The sequence below is a fragment of the Adiantum capillus-veneris genome, chromosome 12 (genome assembly GCF_014529385.1).
Source record: "Adiantum capillus-veneris isolate H3 chromosome 12, ASM1452938v2, whole genome shotgun sequence".
NCBI classification, from domain to species: Eukaryota; Viridiplantae; Streptophyta; class Polypodiopsida; order Polypodiales; family Pteridaceae; genus Adiantum; species Adiantum capillus-veneris.
The window spans coordinates 4442588-4464829 of NC_140942.1; the positions used below are offsets into that span (position 1 = coordinate 4442588).

The 22242-nt window shown below is 40.8% G+C and overlaps 2 protein-coding genes across 8 annotated transcripts in view; both read left to right on the forward strand.

The window, feature by feature from the left end:
• Nucleotides 1-6840: 6840 nt before the first annotated feature.
• On the forward strand, nt 6841-7303 carry LOC147445235 (uncharacterized). Its single transcript, XM_086525976.1, has 2 exons — nt 6841-6905; nt 7003-7303. The coding sequence occupies exons 1-2, from the start codon at nt 6841-6843 to the stop codon at nt 7301-7303; spliced, it is 366 nt and encodes a 121-aa protein (XP_086382102.1).
• Nucleotides 7304-21042: 13739 nt separating this feature from the next.
• LOC147445236 (putative phospholipid-transporting ATPase 8) overlaps nt 21043-22242 on the forward strand; it is a 119354-nt gene continuing 118154 nt past the window's right edge. For 2 of the 7 annotated variants that reach the window (XM_086524794.1, XM_086524795.1), the window contains exon 1: nt 21863-22001. Coding sequence is in view for 5 of the 7 variants with exons in the window: in XM_086524796.1 (XP_086380922.1) it covers nt 21558-22001 (444 nt within the window). In the remaining 2 variants the exon portion in view is untranslated. Of the gene's footprint in view, nt 22002-22242 lie in introns of all 7 variants that reach the window. The other 5 variants (XM_086524796.1, XM_086524793.1, XM_086524790.1 and 2 more) reach the window with 5 other exon arrangements.

Sequence of the window (22242 nt, forward strand, 5' to 3'; positions counted from 1 at the left end):
TATAGCTACTTAAAGCTCATTTCATGAATGAATAAACACATGTCTACTTTGCATTACATATCCCTTGTTTATGGTGATCTTGTGATTGCTTAGCAAACACTCAAGATCGTGTTTATGAGTCCAAGTTAATTGATCTTGGAACCTAATTCGCTTGAGTGATAATCTAGCCAACACACACTCACTTATGTGCATGACGTTTCTCTTTCATCCACCCTAACTAGCACGATCGCATTCCCATCAAAATGTATGTATAACTCTCTTATAAGGCTTGATTCAAAAAGCTAAAACTAGCCATGCTTGGTTGGCCTTGTCATACCAAATTTAAACTTTGGGTGCCACATTTATCATGAATGACAAACAAAGCATTGACATGCACTTCTTGTAAATCTTTTAATATATGGCAAGACAAAAGCCTCATTGCATTCAGTCCATTGTGAATGAACATTATTACATCAAAATCACACTATGTGAATTAGCTATTTGAAATGGCTTCAAACCTATCTTCCAATTTGTGTTGCAAATTGACCACATTTGCACACATCAAGCCCTTTGAATCCATGATTACACCTACATACAATTGCAAGCAACAAGGCATAATGATTGTAGCGGTATGCATAAACATAAAGATACCATGCATTCATCTACCAACTTCAAGTTTCTCACGAAAAGAAATTTTTATAGATTGCCATTTCTTCTCTTCTAGTTCACTCAAGAAAGTACTCGGTTATTGAAGGCCCATTTGGTTTGCTTTTGCCCTCCTAACTATAAGGTTTACTTGAGGAAGTCAATTTAATGAGAGAAAAAAAGGTACCTTATATGCTCAAGCTCAACAATGACAAGTGACTAAAATTTTCCACTAATCCAACAAAAAAGAATGCTCTAAAAATTTCCCTTTTTTATCCCCGTAAGAGGTCCAAAAATATGATGAGGATGATAGCATCTCTTGTAGCCCACCTACCTTTACACATGCACACAAGAACAACCGCACAAAAAATGAGAGAACAATGGCGGAGTACTTTTCAAGATAACAAAATTCATTCATGCCTTGCTACTTCTTGCTCATGTTTCTCCTTGCCTCCTTGAAGCCTTTTCAAATGTGCACCCTATTTGCCACTAGGTGCACACTGACATCCTCCTCAACTAGCCAGCGCTCCTATTTTTTCACAGACTGACTGGGTAAGCAACCCCTTCACTTGCTTGTTGATCTGTTGATGGGAGCCCCTTGATACCTTGATGAAGGATTCTAAATCTATTGCACTTGAGCCTCTTTCTCATTACTTTGTTTGATTAGCTTCTCATATAGAGATATGGTGGGCCTCAATTGGCATACAACCTCTTCTCTTGGATTTTTATTATCCTTTATGAATGTTGGTGGATACAAGAACAAAACTCTTGTCACCTTCATCAATGTTAACTCCTCTCAGAGAATCAACTCCTCATTGGCAATTTGTAGCACACATAAACCGTTCCTCAGCAAAAGCAATAATGCTTGCGCATAAAATTCCCAAGGTTCCCATTCACATCTTTCTAAGCTCGGTCTGTTAAAAGCCTCTCTTGCCATAAGCTATCCAGGCTAACTTATGCTTTCATATTTAATCATTTGTGCATGCTACTCAGTAAAGGTTGCAATTTTATCCGTCGACACCACCCACCTATAGAAGCAATCCTCTTAGTTTTCCCCTTTAAACCACAACAGTGCGTTCCACCTTAAATAACATTCTAGGCTTTAGCCAGTAAATCCTAGAATGTCATATTATAAGGTGGATTGCACTATCCACCTTATATAATTTTCTAGGTTTTACCTAGGTTCTTGCGATCATTTGGTGCTAATTGGCCTTGGAAAAGCTCCTGACTGGTCAAGCAAGTGTTCGTTCTTCTGCTCGCCTTCTTTCTTCCCGTTCTCATTGTGGTGCTTCCGTCTTGATAGGATTTAGCCTTCTCTTCCTACTCTCATCCTGATCTTGTTGATGGAGTGGTGGTTTGAAGGTGCTTCTAGCCCTGACATGTCCTGATATCCAACCCCCTTCGTGTTCATGTTTGGTGTAGCAAATTGTTCGAGCCACAATTGAAATGATAGTGGCGATGCTTGTGACTTTTGAGGGTTAGGCAGTGGTTGTTTATTTGATTAAGCGATGGTGTTGTAATCATTTGAGAAGGGAATTATAGACTTGCTTGGGGTTTCTATGGGCTTTTGCTTCCCTACCAAATTTTGTGCCATCAGTTCTAGCGTTATCACTCTTCTTACATCATCTGGGTGAATTGGCTCGTATTCTTGTCCGTACTTATCGATAAAAATAATATAATAACTTGTTATCGACTGACTCTTCCTTCCTTGTGCTTGTAAATCCCGATGTTTTCATGGATCATCGCCATTCTTTCCACTCTTTTGTCATGAATGTAGCAGGCTCCAGAAAGAGTGAGTTTATGAGGTCTCTCAAGTCTCCATGACCATCTTCCCTTTTGCTACAATGTCTCCATATCGATTGTAATTTTTAGGGTCTTTGACAAGGAGATAGTGGTTTCTCTCCTCATTGTGAAGCCTATCACCATCAACAGTTACCATGATTATTGTTAATCCTATCGCTCGCTGCTCTTTAATACATATGCATTGATGTCCTCGAACATCAACATACATTAGGGCTCCTTGGTCATTGGTTCCCATAAAAAAAAATGCAATGTATTTTGGCATGTTTAAGGGTTTTTGAGAGGTACTACCCCCCATGGTCCCTTGCTGTTGGAAACCTCCAAGTGGTCGGTTTCCCATCCAATGATATGATCCTTCGGAAGAGGTATGATACGCTTTGTTTGTGAATAGTACAACCTATAACCTTTTCTTTTAGTACTGTAACCAACAATAATGCATTTAACAGCCTTATCATCCAATTTTTTGCGTTGCGTTTGTGGCACCAAAGCATAGGCCAAATAGCCAAAAATGCGCATGTGATCAATAGATGGCTTTCTATCATGCCATGCTTCATATGGATTCGTCGACTACAAAGCTTTCATAGGACACCTATTAAGTACATAAGTGGCACACATGATAGTCTCAAGACGAAATGAATGTGGCAAAGCTTGACTTTTGACCATACATTGTGCCATTTCTGTAAGTGATATTTTTTTCCTCTCAGCAACATCATTTTGTTGAGGTGTATACGGCATTATACATTGGTGTTTTATTCCACAACTATCCATAAATACATTAAACTCATGAGACATATAATCCCCCCCTTGATCTGAAGGGAGGGTGCCCATAGTACATTTAGAGACATTTTTAGCCATAGCTAGAAATTCCTTGAAGCACATAAATACTTCGGGCTTAACTTTAAGTGGATACACCCATGCATGCCAAAACATCGGTATGCACAAGCTACAACCTACATGTAGCCCTTACGAACCATCCTTTGGAAACTTTAAATGTTGCATCTTACCCAAAATACAGCCTTCACAAACATGCTTCATAGGTGCTTCAAGGGGTGGAAAAGAAGCAACCATATCAGATTTTGCAAATTGGCAAAATTCAAATGTCCAAAACGTGCATGCCAAAGTTTTGTATCTGAAACAACCTTTGAATCCACAATTGCATTTGCAGAATCTGCCCACACTTGTCATACAAAGTGAGCTTATACAGCCCATGGCACAAAATACCAGATGCAACAATTTCATCACCAAAACTGAGATTTCATACAAACTGAGCTTATTCAGCCCATGGCACAATGTACATCTATCATCCACAAATTTCACAGCAAGACCAAGTCTAGCAAGTGCAGATATAGACAAAAGGTTTTCTTTTATCCCAGGTACATAATGTGCATCAACAAGTGCGAAGGAATTGCCATTTGTAGCAATCAACACAATCTTTGCAACTCCCTTGACCGGATTAGAGGCATTATTGGAACAAAGTGACTGTATTCCCATGAGGGACATCCTCGAGAGAGGTAAACAAGTCACGATGAGAAGTAATGTTCTTTGTAGCACCACTATCAAAGTACCACACATGTGAATCTGTAGCAACTAACATACATGCATCATGGACAAAAGGATCATAAGTGTGCTTTGCACTAAATTCTCACTCTGCATGTACATCAACATCACAATCTCCTTTCACAAAGGATCCTACAATTGTTGCACTCATAGTGGAACCAGCCTCTTTCTTCTAAGCCTCAATTGATCACTAGCTTTACAATAATAGAAATGTATCTTCTTCTTGTCTTTTTCACTAGAATTCCCAGATGAAGTGCTTCCAACAGAAGCATTAGGAATAGGTGGTTTATCACTCGCAGAAGAACCATGAGAAGTGGTTACATTACTGTTATCACCTTTTCTTTGAGCAGCAACAAAAGCCTATTCAATTGCACATTGTTTAGCCGTGTTCTTTCTTGAAAGTGACTCGTGCAACAGTGATGTGCATAATGCATCAAACTTGAAAACATCAGGATTTCCTTGGGTGATAAGTCTCCAAGTACTAGCAAACGCTTGGTAAGAATCTGGCAAAGCATCAAGAATAGTTTGCACTAGGGAACTGTCACAAATGACTTCACTACAGAACTGAGTTGCTCATTAACATCCTTGATACAACCAAGGAAAGTGTCCATGTCATCTTCTTCATGCATAATCTTTGATTCCAGCTCTTTATGCAGCAATGCAATTTTAGCCTCATTGTTGCTTGCATAAAGACTAGCCATAATATCCCAAGCCTGTTTTACAGATTTAGTTGAACGAATGTGAGGAGTAATAATGTGCTTTATAGATAATGCAATCAATGCATGAGCCTGTGTATCTCTTACATCCCAATGAGCCTGCTTAGCCGTAGGCAAAACAACTCGCGGTAGCAATCCTGCCACCAAAACCTGCAACATCCTCAACATCGCTTGTATCCACAGAACCAAGACATACGTAAATGCCCTGCACAACATTCCAAATGCCCTTTGACACAAACATGTTGCATCATGTAAGCCCCCATTGGGTAATTTTTCCCATACAATTTATCCTCAGCAACAGCAAACATCTTGAACACATATGTGTTTTTGTCAACCATGGCGAGTGCATGCACCTGATGTGAAATTTGCCCAAAAAGAGGAGAAATAAAGTGAGACTAATGCATGCTATATAGCACAACCCGAGAAGACTGTAAGGGGCCTATTATGCAAAAAATGGCACTGACAAAAAATTTGCACAAAATGACAAAATTGCATGCGCAGTTCCACCTATAGTTGAAACGAAGATCGAAATGAGTCCGAACGAAAAATCTGAGCAAACTGAGCTCTTTGAGCATTTCCAAAGTAATTGTCGACCTGCTGATGCTCAACTCATTAAAATCCGAGAAAGTGAGTAGGCGTGTGCACCATGGTAACTATGCATGAGAGGATGCAACCTACTCTCATATCAATTGTTGGAAAAATAGGGTTGCAAGGAAATACACGCAGCTTGAAAGAGACAAAGAATCTCAAGGCACACAAGAGAGAGCAGTATTACTAGTGTGCAATGTATAGAAGAACTAGTCCTAGAGTGATAAGCGTATATACAATGCACATGGGAAAAAACTCCTAGTGAGAGAAAAATTGCCCCGGTGGTCCTCATTGTGTTCACACACATCACTACGACATATGTATGGTAGCACTTCTTACCTTCTTCTACTTTTCCCATGTTATGAACCCTTTTGTCTACCAAGTGCTCTTGTAAACTACTAGTATCGGTGTTGGTGCTACCTCCTCTTGCTGCTATTGTTGCTATGTCACACATAATGAACAATCACATCTCATCAGCTTTCTTGATTTTCCTTCTCGGGTTTTCCCTTTCTCAAGGCATCTTGTGTATGTTAGCTAGACTTTCTGTTCTTGCAGTTGATGAATCATGACTACATTGATGTGCACTATTGGTTTGGAGGCACTTGGCTTTTCTTCGTAAATGTTCAGTGGAGCGGTGAACCTTTGAACGGGCATGCCTCTCTCTTCCCTATGCTTGCACTATAGTGCACAATCTAAACCAACCTCCTGTCCACCTCTAACACAGTAGTTGCATCATAATGAGAACTTAATAATTATGCATTTCGTTTTTGGTAGCCTTGTTGCCATTGTGGCCTAGGAATTTTTTTGGGTGGTATATAAAATGGTATGGAGTTCTATGGGGGTAATACTTGGTTTACCTCTGATGTTGTCCTTGGTGGCATAGATCCCATCATGTGGTTGGCTCCATTCTTTGAATTGTACCGGCAGGTTGAGTGACGATCCTTTTCATTTATTAAGTGATAAGTTTTTTTATGGGATTGGGGTACTACACCTAGGCCCTGTAGCTTTTCTAGAAATTGGTCGTAGTTTTCCTTCTAATCTTTCTTAGACTTCTCCTTCTTGCTCACTTTGCTCGAATAATTTTTTATTCTTCCTCTTCTTTTTGGCTTCATCATCTGAATTTTCCTTCTCATTTGAGCTATCTATGTCACTATCTAAGCTATCACTATCCTCTAGTGCGGATGTCTTCTTTGCAATGGCACTAGATTTGGTATATCCTAGCCTTTTTTCTACCCTGATAGTTGATTCCACAAGATTATCTAATCCACCATGCAAGTCTACATTGGCTACTATTGTTTTAATGGGGCCTGGTAATCCCGTCAAGGAATACTCTACCAGCATCTCAACTCATGGTTTATCTGGTCCCTACAACCTCTCCATCAAGCTCCTCAATTATTGGTCATAGCCCTCCACTAACTGGTCTCCTTGTTTGATTTTCTTGATATTCTTCAAGACATCACTAGGTGTCTTCTCTATCTCGGACGTAGATAAAAATGTTTTGATTAGTTGATCATATGTAACAAAGTGACCTTGCTAGAATAAGCTATACCAATTCATGGCTGATGTCATTAGTGAGGCAAAAAACTGCCTCATCTTAACCCTATTTCCATCTAGAGAATCGTATCCATTAGCTGCCTATCTAGCCTCAAATTGGACTACATGGAAGTCTGTTTCTCTCCTTGAATTTTTCTACTTTTATTTGTGGTGGTTTCATCAGTAGTGGTGATGGTGCTACTCTTGCTAATGGTCCTAGTGGACCTTTTGGTGGTGGGTCTAATGCTGTATCTAATTGTGGACCTACTGCAGCTCCTTGTGTTGGACCTACTACAATACTTGGTGTTGGACCTATTGGTAATGGTTCCCCTCCGACTCGTGGTATTGGTCCTCCTCCTCTTGTTGATGCTGGTAGAGTTATTTATGGAGATATTGGCATATATATGGGGTTATGCAGTGGTGTTGTGTTTAGTGGATTAAATTGTGTGATGAATAATGGCATTGATGGTAATGGTCGTAGATAATACATTGGCTTTCTAACTAGTTGCATAACTTCCTCCTCTGCTGCAGTTGTATGAATTAATTCATGAAATTACCTGTAATGAGCTTGAGTGCTACATAGCGCTTCTAATTGTGATGTATACTATGGATGAGCTAGTTGACATTCTCCTTCTTTTGTTGATTTGCAATTAGCTTCATCTATGTGCTATGCAAGTTTCTCTTGTGTTTCATAATGGAAAGGGCTTGGGTTGGAAACACTTGGTGGTTCATCAATATGTTGTGCCCTACTCCTTGTAAAGTACACATGGCTAGACTGTTTACATGGTCTCTCTGTTGACATGCATTACAAGTACACACTTGGTTTGTCTACAACCATCAACAGATATGGCCTCAAGGTTGTCGAGTGTGTAGGATCTCCATTGTGTATCTAGTGTATATTCTAGATCCTAATTGCTTGCCCAACAACGTTAATCATACTGCTAAACATCTACTATAGATACACTAGCTACATGAAGATGATAGTAGACAATCAACATAATCACGGAAGGGTGAACTGAGCAACATTCTCTTCATTCATATGCTAACATAGAGTAAACATGCTGCATATGGTTTACAAAGGATAACTATATATTGGTGCACCTGTACTTGTTCTTTTAGAACATTTGCTATTACAACCGCATGCTATCCCAATAGGTGATGGTAACTCACTCTACCTAAGGCTCAAAATAGTCCTTCTACCCTAAGTGTTTTTGGTATAAGATTAACATTAGTGTGCGAACAAGGCTCTCTGACCCTCTTGCCATGCATGTATTGTTGGCACAATAAAGTGTCAACAACAACCAATGAAGGCAAGGATGCAAGTCAAAGGGTGGAACAAGAAAGGGTGGAAAAGGTGGATCCAACTTAGCAAAAGGTGCACGTGCTATGCAAACAATGTGTAAAGCACTATAAAAATGGTTTCAAAGTACCCTTAGCTATGATCAAAGTGTACCCCATTATTGAGACACGAAAGACCCAAATTGGGTTCCTATTCTACACATTCCATTGGTCAATGTACATGTATGCACTCTTCATACATGTTTAAAATTCTTGAAAAGTTACTAATGCTCCATATTTATTATTCTTGGAATATGAAGCATGCAAAAATAAGGGAAGAGAAAGTAAGAGACCTAGAAGTCACTCTATTAAGTGTCGGTCTTCATGGCAATGTGGTTGAGCTAACAAAGGACAAGAAGACATCCAAAAGCACACAAGATAGACCCGATAAAATTTGTATGGGTGGTAGTAAAGTGAGGCATCTATTTTTGAACAATTTTGACTCCCAAAGTCCCAGTGAGTTTTACTTATGGAAAAAGGTGTGTGACATACCTATTTACATAGGTAATGAAGCAGCCCTTGGACTTAAGCGTGCTCATGTATGGCAATTTCTTGACAAATTGTTTAGGTTGTTTGAAAAAGAAAAACTAACCTCTGATAAGCCATCCGCCTTAAAGTTTTCCATCAATATTTTCACAACCGAGGTGGTGGATGCTTAAGGGGAAAACACAAAACCCACTACATGGTGGGCATAATACCTAATCTATATAGTGGAATTGTTTGTGGGTTAAAACTATGATGTATATTGGTCCTATGAGTCCCTCAACAACCCTACAATTGTTGAGATCTCTACTTACTACCTTTATGTAGTATGTGTATTCCCTGCAAATTCCCTCCAATTGTACTCTTGAGGTGACATGGTGGGGACTTTTTATTTTTGAATTTTGTTGAGCAATTACCCAAGAAGGAGGTGGTGTACTTTTCACATACGCTTTTGGTTGCTTTGAGGAAGAAGGTAATAATTCATCCACGTGATGGAAGTTCCTCCGATTTCTTTATTCATGCATAGAAGATTTTTCAACGAAAGTGTGCATAGAGATCTAGCTAGTCTTTTTATGAAAAATAAGGTCTTATTCTTATGGAGGTTTATGTTTTGTAAGATTAAGGGCTTGTGTCTACTAGCTTATGCAAGGGATTGTGTGGCCCTCTTCCAAACCCGCACTAGGCATTTCGGACCTTAAGAGGGGGCACTAGGCAAGTCAAGGGTCCTAGTGTCAACCACTTGTAATATTCTTGTAGGGTCACAAGTATGTGGAGCATGTGTGCAGCATTGACTTAGGTCAGTTTTGATGAGTCTCCAATGTTTGTTGGCTCTTTCAAACCCACCTGTGCAAAAGCAACTGATAATTTTCTTTATGTCTCTTAGGGCATATTCATGTCATGTATTGCAAAAAGGATGGGTTTAATTTGTGATGTTATGACTTTATGCATCAAATCTTTAGGCATATTTCCACTTCTCTTGATGTGCTTTAGAGGAGAGCAAGGTAGGTTGTGTTCCATTTTGGCAATTTTTCTAAGGAGTGTGCCATTTTCAGTGGAGAGTTCCACTTGAAGAAAAGTGATGGTGTTACTCTCAATGTTTTCCATAAAGAGATTTGGGGGGTAGATAGGTTGTTCCTTTGTGAAAAAGATAGATTTTGGTTATTTAACCATAGGATGTCATCAAAGTACCTATATGAATATCTTAGCTCCCTTAAGAGGCTTTTATGCTCTGTTTGAAGCATCTTCTTGATTTACCCAAACTCTAGAGCATGCAAGTATAGGATGATCATATTGGGGAGCAAGAGAGTCCCATAGGAATGCCAATTTTTTTGGAAACATAGGATATACATGTGTTCTATGAGCCATGTATTCAATTCAATTACTTCCTTGACACCAAAAAAATAAGTTGGTCTTGTATTTATATGTTGACCATGTTCTACGGTGGCAAGAGGTAGGGAGATAACTGAAGGACATGAAGGGAAGGTGGGCTATTGAGAAAGCCTCTTTTATGAGCTTGTTCATGTGTGGGATAAGGCCATATTGACCTTGATGGGGAATATTTTCATAACATCTCTTGATGTCAACTATGTACAACTTGTATGCTTTGCTAGGCAAGTTTATGATACACACATATACTGATTCTATGATCCACCAAATTTGGATGTGAATGTTATGGAGAAGTAGGGCCTTTGAGTAAGCCTTCTAAACCTTTCTTTTAGTTGGGGTATGCATGTTTTCAAAATACAAGCCATGAGTAGGGATAAATCAAAAAAATAGCATGAGGCTCCACAAGTGATCCATCTAAAGAATTTCTTATGTGCCTTGTAGCTAGCCATTAAATATGGCAAAGGTAGGTGAGTGCTACATTGATATTGTGTAAGCTGTTTGGCTATGTTTGAGTTTATCGTGTTTATATCCTCACATGGGGAAAAATTTACTCCTTGTAATCTAGTCACAACCTGTTCAAATATTAGTTTTTTACATACAAGCATACAATTGTTTGGTGCTTTATCGAGGCAGCTCACTAAGTAATGATTTTGTAGTTGTCTAGAGATTGTTCTAATGTCTGTGTTAGGCTTGTATCCTGGTATCCTCCTTATGTGCTAAGTGCTATTATATCTTTAACAATGTAAGCATCATGTCGGGTGGGTTGAATAGCCTTTTCCTAAATCAATAAGCCCATGGCTCTTGTTAGTTGAGCTATGGTCTCAACCATAATGGATTCTCTTGAAGGGATGTGGTTTTGACCATTTTTAAGCAAGCTATTCACTTCATCCCATAAAGTAGAAAAATCAAAGAAATTAATCACATGATCAAAATCATAATAAAAACCAGTGTCATAATTAGAGCATTGGCAATCATACACTATTTTTGAGGAAAAAGTGTCCTTTTGATTCATAGCACACCATTTAATGGGGGATTAAAGGACCAAGTGAACATACACTGCTCCCAAAAGCTATTGGTTTTAATATTGATGCTAAAGAAGAACATGCCAAAAAATTGTTTGATATTGGTGATGTCCATATAGGGGTTATGGAAGGGAAAGCACAAAAAGATGCCCTTATCCTTCTATTGTAAGCATAATCTTCCACAGGGGTCCTTGAAAACCTGTCATTCATAGTCAAGGTTAGTCGTATAATAGATACTTAGCACTAGCCAAACATGCACATGAGGCTTGCCCAATTGTTGTGTGGGGGATGAGGAGCAGGGGTGGTTCTTCCATGGTTTGGGGTGTGCCATACCTACCTCTCTATTTTTGAGACTTAGAAAAATCACCTCTTCCTCTCTTTGGGGTCCTTCCTTCTTGCTTTCTTTTGCAAGTGTAATAAGATTTTGGAGGACATATCAAGCCCTGATGGGATGCTTAGTATGGGTGGGGTTTGTCCAAACATCACTATGTGCTTCACAGATTCCTTGAGCCTCTCCATGTAGTATACATGTTTTGTCAAGAGGTAGAGAAGGAGAGAGCTTGAGCTCTTGCAAGCGCGCGCGCACACACACACAAAGATGGAGGCAAAAGAATGTGTACTTCTTCTTCTTCACAAACTCAAGATAAGAGGTCTACAAAACATAAGGAAAAAATACAACATAAAAGGGGAACTTTTACAACGGTCTAGTATGAACCGCTAGTGAGTGAGGTGAGTAAATAAGTGTGCCATCACTGTAGTACTACATAGACCAGCTCGGTGTAGTCTAGCTATACTATCACTGGCGAAGACATGTGTATCCACCAAGGCATGCCAGTGATGATGATTCTTGGTGGTAGTTATCTAGGAGTCGTACATGTTGATAAGAGGTCTATAAAACATAAGGGAAAAATACAACATAAAAGGGAAACTAGTACAACGGTCTAGTATGAACCGCTAGTGAGTGAGGTGAGTAAATAAGTCTGTCATCACTCTCGTAGGTAGACTAGCTCGGTGTAGTCTAGATGTACTATCACTAGCAAAGATATGAGTATCCACCAAGGCATGCTAGTGAGTGTCGGTGGTAGTCATTTAGGAGTCGTACATGTTGAGCCTGACATCTCAGCATTCCCCTCAAGCTCAATGCCATCTCTTGTATGCCAAGAATCACTCAAAACCATCGTAGCTTTGCCGCTCCAACAAGGGCCTTCTTGAAGATATCTGCAACCTGCTCATCCATCACCACATACTCGAGGTTGATGTCGCCTGCTCAGACCCTCTTTCTGATGAAGTGGTAGTGCACCTCAATGTGCTTTGTCCTGGCATGGAACACTGGGTTTCGTGCCAACTTTATGCTGCTAAGGTTATCACAGTAAATGACAACCGATCTCGTACATGTACTCCAAAGTCATGAAGTAGCAATCCCAGCCATGCTACCTCACATGCCGCCACTGCAGCACCTCTGTACTCTGCCTCTGTACTCAAAAGTGCAACTGTAGGTTTCTTCTTAGTGCTCCATGTGAGCAACACTCCCACGTGAGAACATGTATCTGCTGGTAGACCTACGATTGTATGTACTACCAGCCCAATTCGCATTTGTGTAGCCATAGAGGTGCAACTCCACATCAGCACTATAAAAGAGTGCATAATCCAAAGTAGCACTCACATAGCACAAAGTGCACCTCACTGCAACCAAGTGTGGTTTCCTGGGAGACTACATAAACTGACTCACCAATCCAACTATGTAGCACAAGTTTGGACGTGAGATAATCAAGTAGATCAAGCTACCCACAATCTTCACGTACATGGTAGCATTATCAAACACTTGACTTCCATCATTTCCCAACTTCAAGCACTTGACCTGCATCATTTCACAACTTCAAGCACTTGACCTGCATCATTATCAAGCACTTGACTTGTATCATTTCCCAACTTCAAATTCCGATCTAAGGCCATTACAATTGGCTTACACCTTCTTCTATGCAAATAATTTCAATATCCAAGAAATACCGCAAGTCTCCCAAGTCTTTCATGTCAAACTCCTGCATAAGTAGAGCCTGACGAACAGTAGCCATCTTAGCTACAGGGCTAAACGTCTCCTCATAATCAATCCCATAAGTCTGTGCATAACCTTTGGCCACAAGTCTAGCCATGTACGTGCTCACACTGCCATCAACATTATGCTTTACTTTGTAAACCCACTTACATCCAATTGCCTTCTTATCCTTTGGTAATGGCACCAATTCCCACGTTCCATTTGCATCAAGTGAATCCATCTCTTCATCCATACCTTGCCGCCATTTTTCATCCTTGACAACATCCTCAAAACATGTGGGTTCTACTTCCTTTGTAATCTTCGCCATAAATGCACAATGACAAGCCACATAACTGTCATAAGTCAATCTTTGCACACGATTTCTTGCTCTTTCTGACCTGTGTGGTCCGGGATCACTTCCACATGCCCTATTCCCTGCTTGCATTGTTCTTGCACTGGGAGTCTTCACAGAGGTTATGCCAAACTCCTCATCCAAACTCTGCTCAGAACCACTGCTATTGCCATCATCATAACCAGCACTCAAATTTGGCAACTTAGGGGCATCTTCAAATTTTTTTCCTTTCCTTGATACATTTGAAGAGTTCGCATGACTCACTTTTTCACGTAACCTGCCATTGCATGGACTCTCACCATCACTTGCACTAGAGGACCCATGCAGCCCACTCAAAACTTGTGACTGCGCACTTGTATTTTCTGCAACCACATTCTCTCTTACATCAACCCCCAAATCATCTTTTACATCAGCATACCAACTTTCCATTTCATAAAAAACGACATCCTTGCTCACCCTCTCTTTACCCGTGATAACACTTGTACCCTTTCTACTCAATGGAATAGCCAACAAACACACTTTTTTTTGCTTTTGGATCAAGCTTATATCTTAGCTCATCCGACACATGAACATAAGTAATACATCCGAACACTTTAAAATGTGATACATCTGGTTTTTCACCATTAAACTTTTCTTCAGGTGTCATATCATGTACTGCAGCAGTAGGGGTCCTTTTCATAATGTTGACACCTGTAGCAACAGCCTCAACCCAATAACAATGAGTCATGTTCTTCTCATTCATCAATGCTCTAGCCACTTATGCAATGTGCCTATTCTTTCACTCATCGACACCATTTTTATGCGGATTATACCTGCATGAAGTCTGTCTCTGAATTCTACGCTTTTTCAAAAAACCATTGAATTCATTGGAGAAGTATTCTCCCCCTCCATCTGACCTCAGGCACTTTACATGTTTCCCAGTTTGTTTTTCAACCATAACTTTGAAATTCTAAAAATGCATAAACACGTCACTTTTTTGCTTCATGAAGTAGACCCATACCTTCCTCGGATGGTCGTCAATGGAATTCACATAGTAGCTACATCCATCCATAGATTCAGTCTTTGTCGGACCCCATACATTTGTATGCACTAAATCCAATGCATTCATGCTAACATGCTTATCATGAGGAAAGGATACTTTTGCTTGCTTTTCAAATTACAAGCTTCACATACTTTCTGCATTTCAGCAACTCGAAACATAGGTGAACCTATAACCATCTCTTTAGTCTGCATTAGTTTTAGCCTCTGCAAATTTACATGACCAATACGTTTGTGCCAAATCACTATATCTAGAACAACATCTGCACCTCGTGCAAACATTGTAGCATTCACCTCGGACACATATACATCCAAACTAAACATTTTGCCCACTTTCTTTCCTTGTGCAACTAGCCTTCCATGCTTCATAAGAGTTAAACCTAACTTGTAAACCCTGCTCAACCATTTGCCCAACAAAAAACCAGGTTTTGTAATGTTGGGTACATATAGTACATCAGCCAAATACTTCACTTTACCATCTGTCATACACAATGGCACATTTCATGTATACATAATAGGATGTGTAGTATCATCCCCAATTTCTACATAGCTAGGACTTTGTAAAGTCTGATTTCCTTAAACCATTCACCATGCCTGGTCATGTGATTTGATGCACCAGAACCCACATACCAGACGTTATCATTGAATTTTGCCACATTTCTAGACATAGTATTCAGCATGTGTTGCACCACAATAGCCTCTTGGGCTCATCGGCATTCCTGCTAGCAGTTGCATAATTGTTTTGTTGCCTCCTGTCTAGACAGTCACGTTCAAAGTGACCATGTCTTCCACAGCCCCAACATACTACATTTCCGTGTTGACCTGCATTATTGCATTGCGTATTTCCACGACTTGTGTTCTGACCATGATTGTTGTTCTGCTGCTTTGGTTGGTGGTTGCCTCTTTCTCGACCTCGTCCACGACCTGTACCACGTCCTCTTCCTCTCCTCTATTGTTGAAAAGAAGGACCTATCAAAATTGTTTCCACCTTGCGTAGAGGAGTCTTCCTCAAGTTCCTTCTCTTTCGCAGTCAACAAGGACACAAAATTTGTGAACGAGGGAATGTTCTCTTGAAGATGGATGCCAGTTTTAAACTATTTGCACTCGGGACCCAAACCTCGCTGACAAACTTCTACTTTATCATCATCATTGACTGTAACACCAATCGATGCAAGTGACTCACATATGTTCTTTATTTTCAACGAATAGTCATTGATGGACATGCTTTTCTTCTGAACTGTATTCAACTCAGTCTTCAACTGCAGCTTCCTTACCTTTGTGTTGGTCACATCCAATGACAACAAAGTGTCTCAAGCCTCCTTAGGAGATTGAGCATCCCGTATATGCCCAATCATAGTGTCTTGTACACTGATAGAAAGCCAATACATGACCTTTCGAGCTCTTTGGTTCCAATCTTTAAATGTCTTAATTTACACAGCACTTGCACTTCCTCTGGCAGTAGTGGTGCTACCTCATGCTCTCCATCAATGTAGTCCCAATAACCTTTGCCCATAAGGAAATTGGTCATTCTGAACTTCCAAGCATGGAAGTTGTTCTTGTCCAGTTTCTCACTGACAACCTGGTTAACCCCATTATCGTTGGACGACATGTTTCCAACCCTTCACACAAGCTTCAAACAGTCTGCAAAAAATAGTCGGCTACCACCTGTAACCACAATCTGTGTACATACACCTGTTTCACTGAACAAAACAATGTATGTGCACTGCAGCCTAAATAACGCTTTTTGAACCACTTCTATGTAGATCTACAGAATCTTGAACCTTAGAGTTTCTGTACGCAAACACACTCGAAATCCAAAACAGGTGTCGGAACGCGCCCAAAATGGAAATCTGGCAGCACAATTTTAGTCCAAAGGACTCGGAGACGCACACTCTCTTAAAGAAATCATCTCAATCGAAGATCATTGATGATGGCTTCTGGGAATATCAAAGCTGCTTACTAGACTGCTCCTGCTTGCTGCTCCAAGCTCCTCAGACACAACCATGCTCTAATACCATGTCAAGAAATAGAGAAGGAGAGAGATCGAGCTCTTGCAAGCACACACGCAAGATGGAGGCAAAAGATTGTACTTATTCTTCTTCACAAACTCAAGAAATAGAGAAGGAGAGAGCTTGAGCTCTTGCAAGCACACACACACACACACACACACAAAGATGGAGGCAAAAGATTGTACTTATTCTTCTTCACAAACTCAAGATAAGAGGTCTACAAAACATAAGGGAAAAATACAACATAAAAGGGGAACTGGTACAACGGTCTAGTATGAACCACTAGCGAGTGAGGTGAGTAGATAAGTGTGCCATCACTCCGGTAGGTAAACCAACTTAGTGTAGTCCAATTAAACTTATCAATGTAGAAAATATGCGTATCCACCAAGGCATGCCAGTGATGATAGCTATTGGTGGTAGTCATCCAAGAGTCGTACATGTTGAGCTTGACATCTCAACATGTATGAGCAATGCCTTGATGGCTTCTTGAGCTTCAGTAAAAATCCATCTAAGGAAGCTTAGCATTGACTTCTTGAGTGATGTTGTAGGGAAAAACAAAGGTAAGCTATGCATAATCATCCATCGTGCATGGTCAAACCATGAAATACTCCATCTTTGCCAAATCCCCTTCTCCAATATGCTCATGGCCACATTTTACAAAAGGCCTGTGTATGTTCCATAGTTGTGTTGTGTTACCAATAGTAGATATTACTCCTTTAACTCCAAGTAGACATCCAACTTTAGCATTACATCTTTGGGTTTAAAAGCAGGCCATACTAAAGGGGTAGGCCATTAAGTAAGATTCTATGATGTTGAAAGAATTCAAGTGTACAATCTGTTGCAAGCCAATCTTCATTGCCTTGTCTCTCTCATTGATGAGGGTGAGAAAGTTCCTTTTATTGAGGGGGGGGGGGGCACTCCAAGGTTTATGCGAAGCTTTTCCTAAGCATTGTTCTAGTAGCATGTATGTGATGTAAGGATCTATGTATGCCTCAAGGGGCTTCTTGGCTATCCCAAGAGAGGGGATTAGTATCTGAGAAATATTCGCTAGTAATTTCATCATCCAACCCATCTAGTATGACCAAAGGTGTAGTGGGGTGTGGAGGGGATAGGATGAGGCTAGGTGTCATAATAACTAATATCTAGATCTCCTAATGATTTTCTCATGTTAAACTGATCATTTAATATGGGGAAGTGCCAGGGGAGAGAAAGCTAGAATATTGGTAAGGCTGGCAGATGAGGCCACAGTAGGGATCCAAAGGAGGGAGAATAGGGATCCAAAGGGGGGCCATCTGCGGAAGAGCTATGTACATGAAATGTGCTCCAAAGACCCTAGGGTGCAGCACATTAAGACTTCCAAAATGCTAAGGTTCCAAATTCAAAGTGTAAGTCCAAAGGGTTAAAGCTTAGGATAAATTGGATGGTTTGTGTACTCTCCAAAGTCAACACACATCCCTACACATGAGGGGGCGAGCCCTAAAGGTAGGGGGATGAGAGAGAAAGACTAAAAAAACTTACACACACACAAAAGCTCCCATTTGAACACAAAGGACATAAAGGACACATGTCAGATGCCTAAACTAGTTGCCCCCAAAGTGTGCTCAATTCCTATTGGATGACCCTTGAAGTGGACCAATGAGAATTAAGCTAGAGTAAATTTAGTCTAATTAATTTTAAAACACTTAATAACAAGAACCAATGAAAATTAAGTCTCTTGGATGATTATTGGACAGCCCGTGAAGGGGTCCAATATGAATTGAGCAGCCCAATGGGCTACTTAATTCCTATTGGCCAGAGTGGGGGAAGGTCCAATGGGGATTTAATTCATTTAAATCAATTAAGTTTAATTGATAAAGCTCTCTCAAAAAGGGGAAGAGGGACACATGTCAGAAGGCTCTTCAATTTATCCCTATTTTCCTATTGGCTAAGCTTGGCACTGTCCAATGGGGAGTCTGCAAGAGGAAATAGCAAGGGGGGTCGATCATGAGAGAGAAAGGCTGATGTTGCAAGGCATTATCACACACACACACTCTCACACAGTCTATGTGAGAAGCAAGAAAAAGACTATCTCTTCCCAAGCTTTAATGGAGAGCTCATCACCTACTCCAAGCTTGTGAGATAGAAGCCTACATTGACACACTCTTGGCATGTGGATGCAAATCCAACCAAGAGCCAAGCTCCAATGCATGTTCATCTCCTCTACCAAGCTAATTACTAAGCTAAGCTACGCTAATATGAGTGATTATGTGAGGAGATGTACATCTTTCTCGGAAGACTACTCTTTCTTCCTCTCAATCTACTCTCATACCCTGCTAGCTCTCACCATCTTCGAAGGTGTGTGAGGTCTTGGGTCTGAGACTGGGGATAATTGATGTTGTGTTTGCTAAGTGTTTTGCTTAGTGCATGAAGCTTTCATCTTCATTGCACTAGCTAATCTTGAAGGAACACAAAGAATTGTATTGTACAATGTCTCTCTTGATGGGAGAAACCATAATACAAATCCTTTTGGAGGGGGGACCGGCTCCATGTAAATCCGGTCCTCAACTGTTGTCAATAGCTTAATTTCTCTCTCTTTTGAAAGTATTGTTCATGCTATCTAACTAGGTGTTATGCTTTTTGTTGCTCTCTCCACCCAAGCAGTCTTGTAATTCTCATTAGGAATCTATTCTAATGAAATGCCCACTATGTTCATGCTAATTTCCGCTACACACTAGTTTTTAGGCCATTAAATGCTACACTAGGAGGGCCTTGTAGCATGTGTTTCTTATGCTGCCTAATTAAGGAGTCATTCTTAAGCTTTCTACCATGAGGTTCCATAAATCTCCTCATGGTGGGCAGTGTTCCATCCATTCCTTGCTATCTTTGTCATCATCTTCCACAACATTTTTGAGTATGGCTGCGAGTTCTTGGAGTCTCTCAGTTGCAGAATGGATACTCTCTCCAGCCATATCATAGATGTGGAACCAAGTAGAGATATCCATTAAAGACAGTAGGTGCATGTTAGCTTGCTCATCTTGATTTATGGCAGCTCTATCCAATTCTTGAAGAGTGTTATGGAACGCGTGTTCTTTGCTATAGAGAAGTACGCCTTGTACCACCACAAATGCTGAGTCCCATCCTTCATTTTTGATCTGCAAATACATAAAATGTTAAGAATAAATTAAAGATAAGTGATGGTTCCATGCAATATAGCAAGAGAGAAAAACAAAAAGTAGGACTTAGCACTTCATGTTTTCACCAACTAGATAAAACCAAAAACCCTCTAGTCTGCTATATGCCATAAAAAAAAAGAAACTACATGTATATTGCACATTACAAAAACGGGACTTTGGAGGGGACTAAATGATCCTTTCTTTCCCAAGAAATTATCATAAAGTAATGGCAACATTTGTTACCTGCCACCATCATACAAGAAAACCAAAAGCAGTCAAGTCTATGTATGGAAGGCAAGAGTCAGGGATTCAACCCACTTGTTAGTGATGTCAACTTTATGCCAAATCCTACTAGAACAATTTGCAAACAGGGTGATGTTAATTGAGAAGCTAGCTCCATGAGGTGAGTTGGTGAAGTGTATTGGTCCTATGAGTCCCTCGACAACCCCACTTGTTGAGATCTCTACTTACTACCTTTATGTAGTATGCACATTCCCTACAAGTTTCCCTCCAAGTGTGCTCTTGAGGTGGCATGGTGGGGCCATTTTCTTTCCGGATTTTGTTGAACAGCTACTCAAGAAGTAGTTTTCACATACGCTTTTGGCTGCTTTGGAGGGTAAGGTAGCAATTCATCCATGTGGTGGTAAGTACCCCCGATTTCCTTATTCATGCATAGAAGATTTTTCAACTAAAGTATACTTAAGGATTTGCCAAGTCTTTTCAAAGCCTTATTCTTATGGAAGTTTATGTTTTGTTCGCTTAAGGGCTTATGCCTGTTAGCTTATGCAAGCGATTGTTTTTTGGGTGGGGGGGGACTCGCCATTTTGTTGGTAGGCTCAAAAGTTGATCACTCCTTTTCCTCCAATCCACAAATGCGACTTGTGGAGCACGCTTCTCCCAATGTTTATGGCACAACCCTATCTCAACCCACCTTAGTAGATTGCCTAAGTGTGGGGGGCACTTTTCCAACAATTAGCCAATGAGAGGAGCCGCATGAGGATACACGTTCAGACTACATGAAGCCCAGCTGTGCTCGGTGCCTGTATGGCATGCACAATTCTGGGCTTCCCACCCTGCCCGTGCTCTGGCTTATCCTATTACAACCAATGGGAGCACATGTAGGGTCCCGACATGTAGCATAGGCGACGGCTCCTAGGGGTGTGTGTGAACTGTACATCCAGAGTCCCAAGAGCTCATTTTTGTTTCGCGTGGAAAAGCTGAGACTATAAACTGGGTAGAAGATGCGGAGTCTGAATGCTTCCTTTAGGAGTAAAGGACCATGCCCATGGGGTATGGGCCATGCCTCCCATCTTAAAATTTCCAGCTTTCTCGCTCCTCTTAATTATTTTGCCAAGGCATGCATCGTAAATACCTTGATCACGTTGAAATCGCCGGGATTAAAAGTTCTTCTACTCTTCACTCTCTGCATATGGGCCCTCAGCAGCATATGCTCCCCCACCCAGCTCTCTACAAGAGTCTACACACGGAATTGACCCACTCATCATTCTCAGACGGAGGGATGCAATGCAGGACACAAGTTACAACTGCGCGCGCGCGCGTGTACACACACACACACACACACAGTGCAAGTATGCACGGATTTCTTTTTTGACATGGGTTTTTGTCGTCTCGTGATGATGTCCAAGGCCAAGCCAATGCAGATTTCCGCTCTTATGATCTAAGTACGAGATTCCTCAAGTCTGGGCACTGGGGACCCGTACTCTCTCTCTCTCTCTCTCTCTCTCTCTCTCTCTCTCTCTCACACACACACACACACACACACACACACACAAAGCAACACACACATTGACGTGTTGAAACTTGAGAAAGGAGCTGCAGCTGGTCATCTGAAACTAGCAAGGACATCTGGTTGTCAAGAACAGGAGGGAAGCTAAATTGATGCCAAAATCACGTTTGGTAACTAGTAATGGCTCCCAAGGGCACTTACAAACTTAGTGTGGAACAACCAACAGATGCAGATGTGGAAGAATCAAAACGCAGGCGGATGAAATGGAGCAATCTATATACATATTCCTGTGCAAGGCCGTTCATAAAATTTGATGAGGCAACTTCGTCGCTAGGCCGTGAGGGTTTCTCAAGGGTTGTGCTGATAGGCAGGCAGGATGAGCATCCTGTGTGGTACCCTTCCAACTGGGTGGCTACCACAAAGTACAACTTGCTGACCTTCTTTCCCAAGGCACTTTATGAGCAGTTTCGCCGTATTGCGAACATCTATTTCCTTCTGGCAGCAGCTCTTTCCTTAACCCCTGTTTCTCCTTTTTCCGCCGCTAGTCTTATCGCCCCTCTTGTCTTTGTGGTGGGTGTGAGCATGTTGAAAGAGGCTATTGAAGATTGGCACAGATTTTTACAGGCAAGCTCCTTTTCTTCATCATTTTGGCTCTTTATATGGGTCTCTAAATTAACATGTTTATGTGTTTTGCAATTTTTATGACTATCTTTGGCTTTTGGCCTTGTTACGTATTCCTTCCCAAGCTTTTTTGCTAAAGTAACCTACAAGGCTGCACAATTTCTAAAATTTAACGTTGCCATGCCACAAGGGAAAAGAGAAGCCAATCGCCGAGTCTATAGTTGATCTCCTTGAGCTGATACTG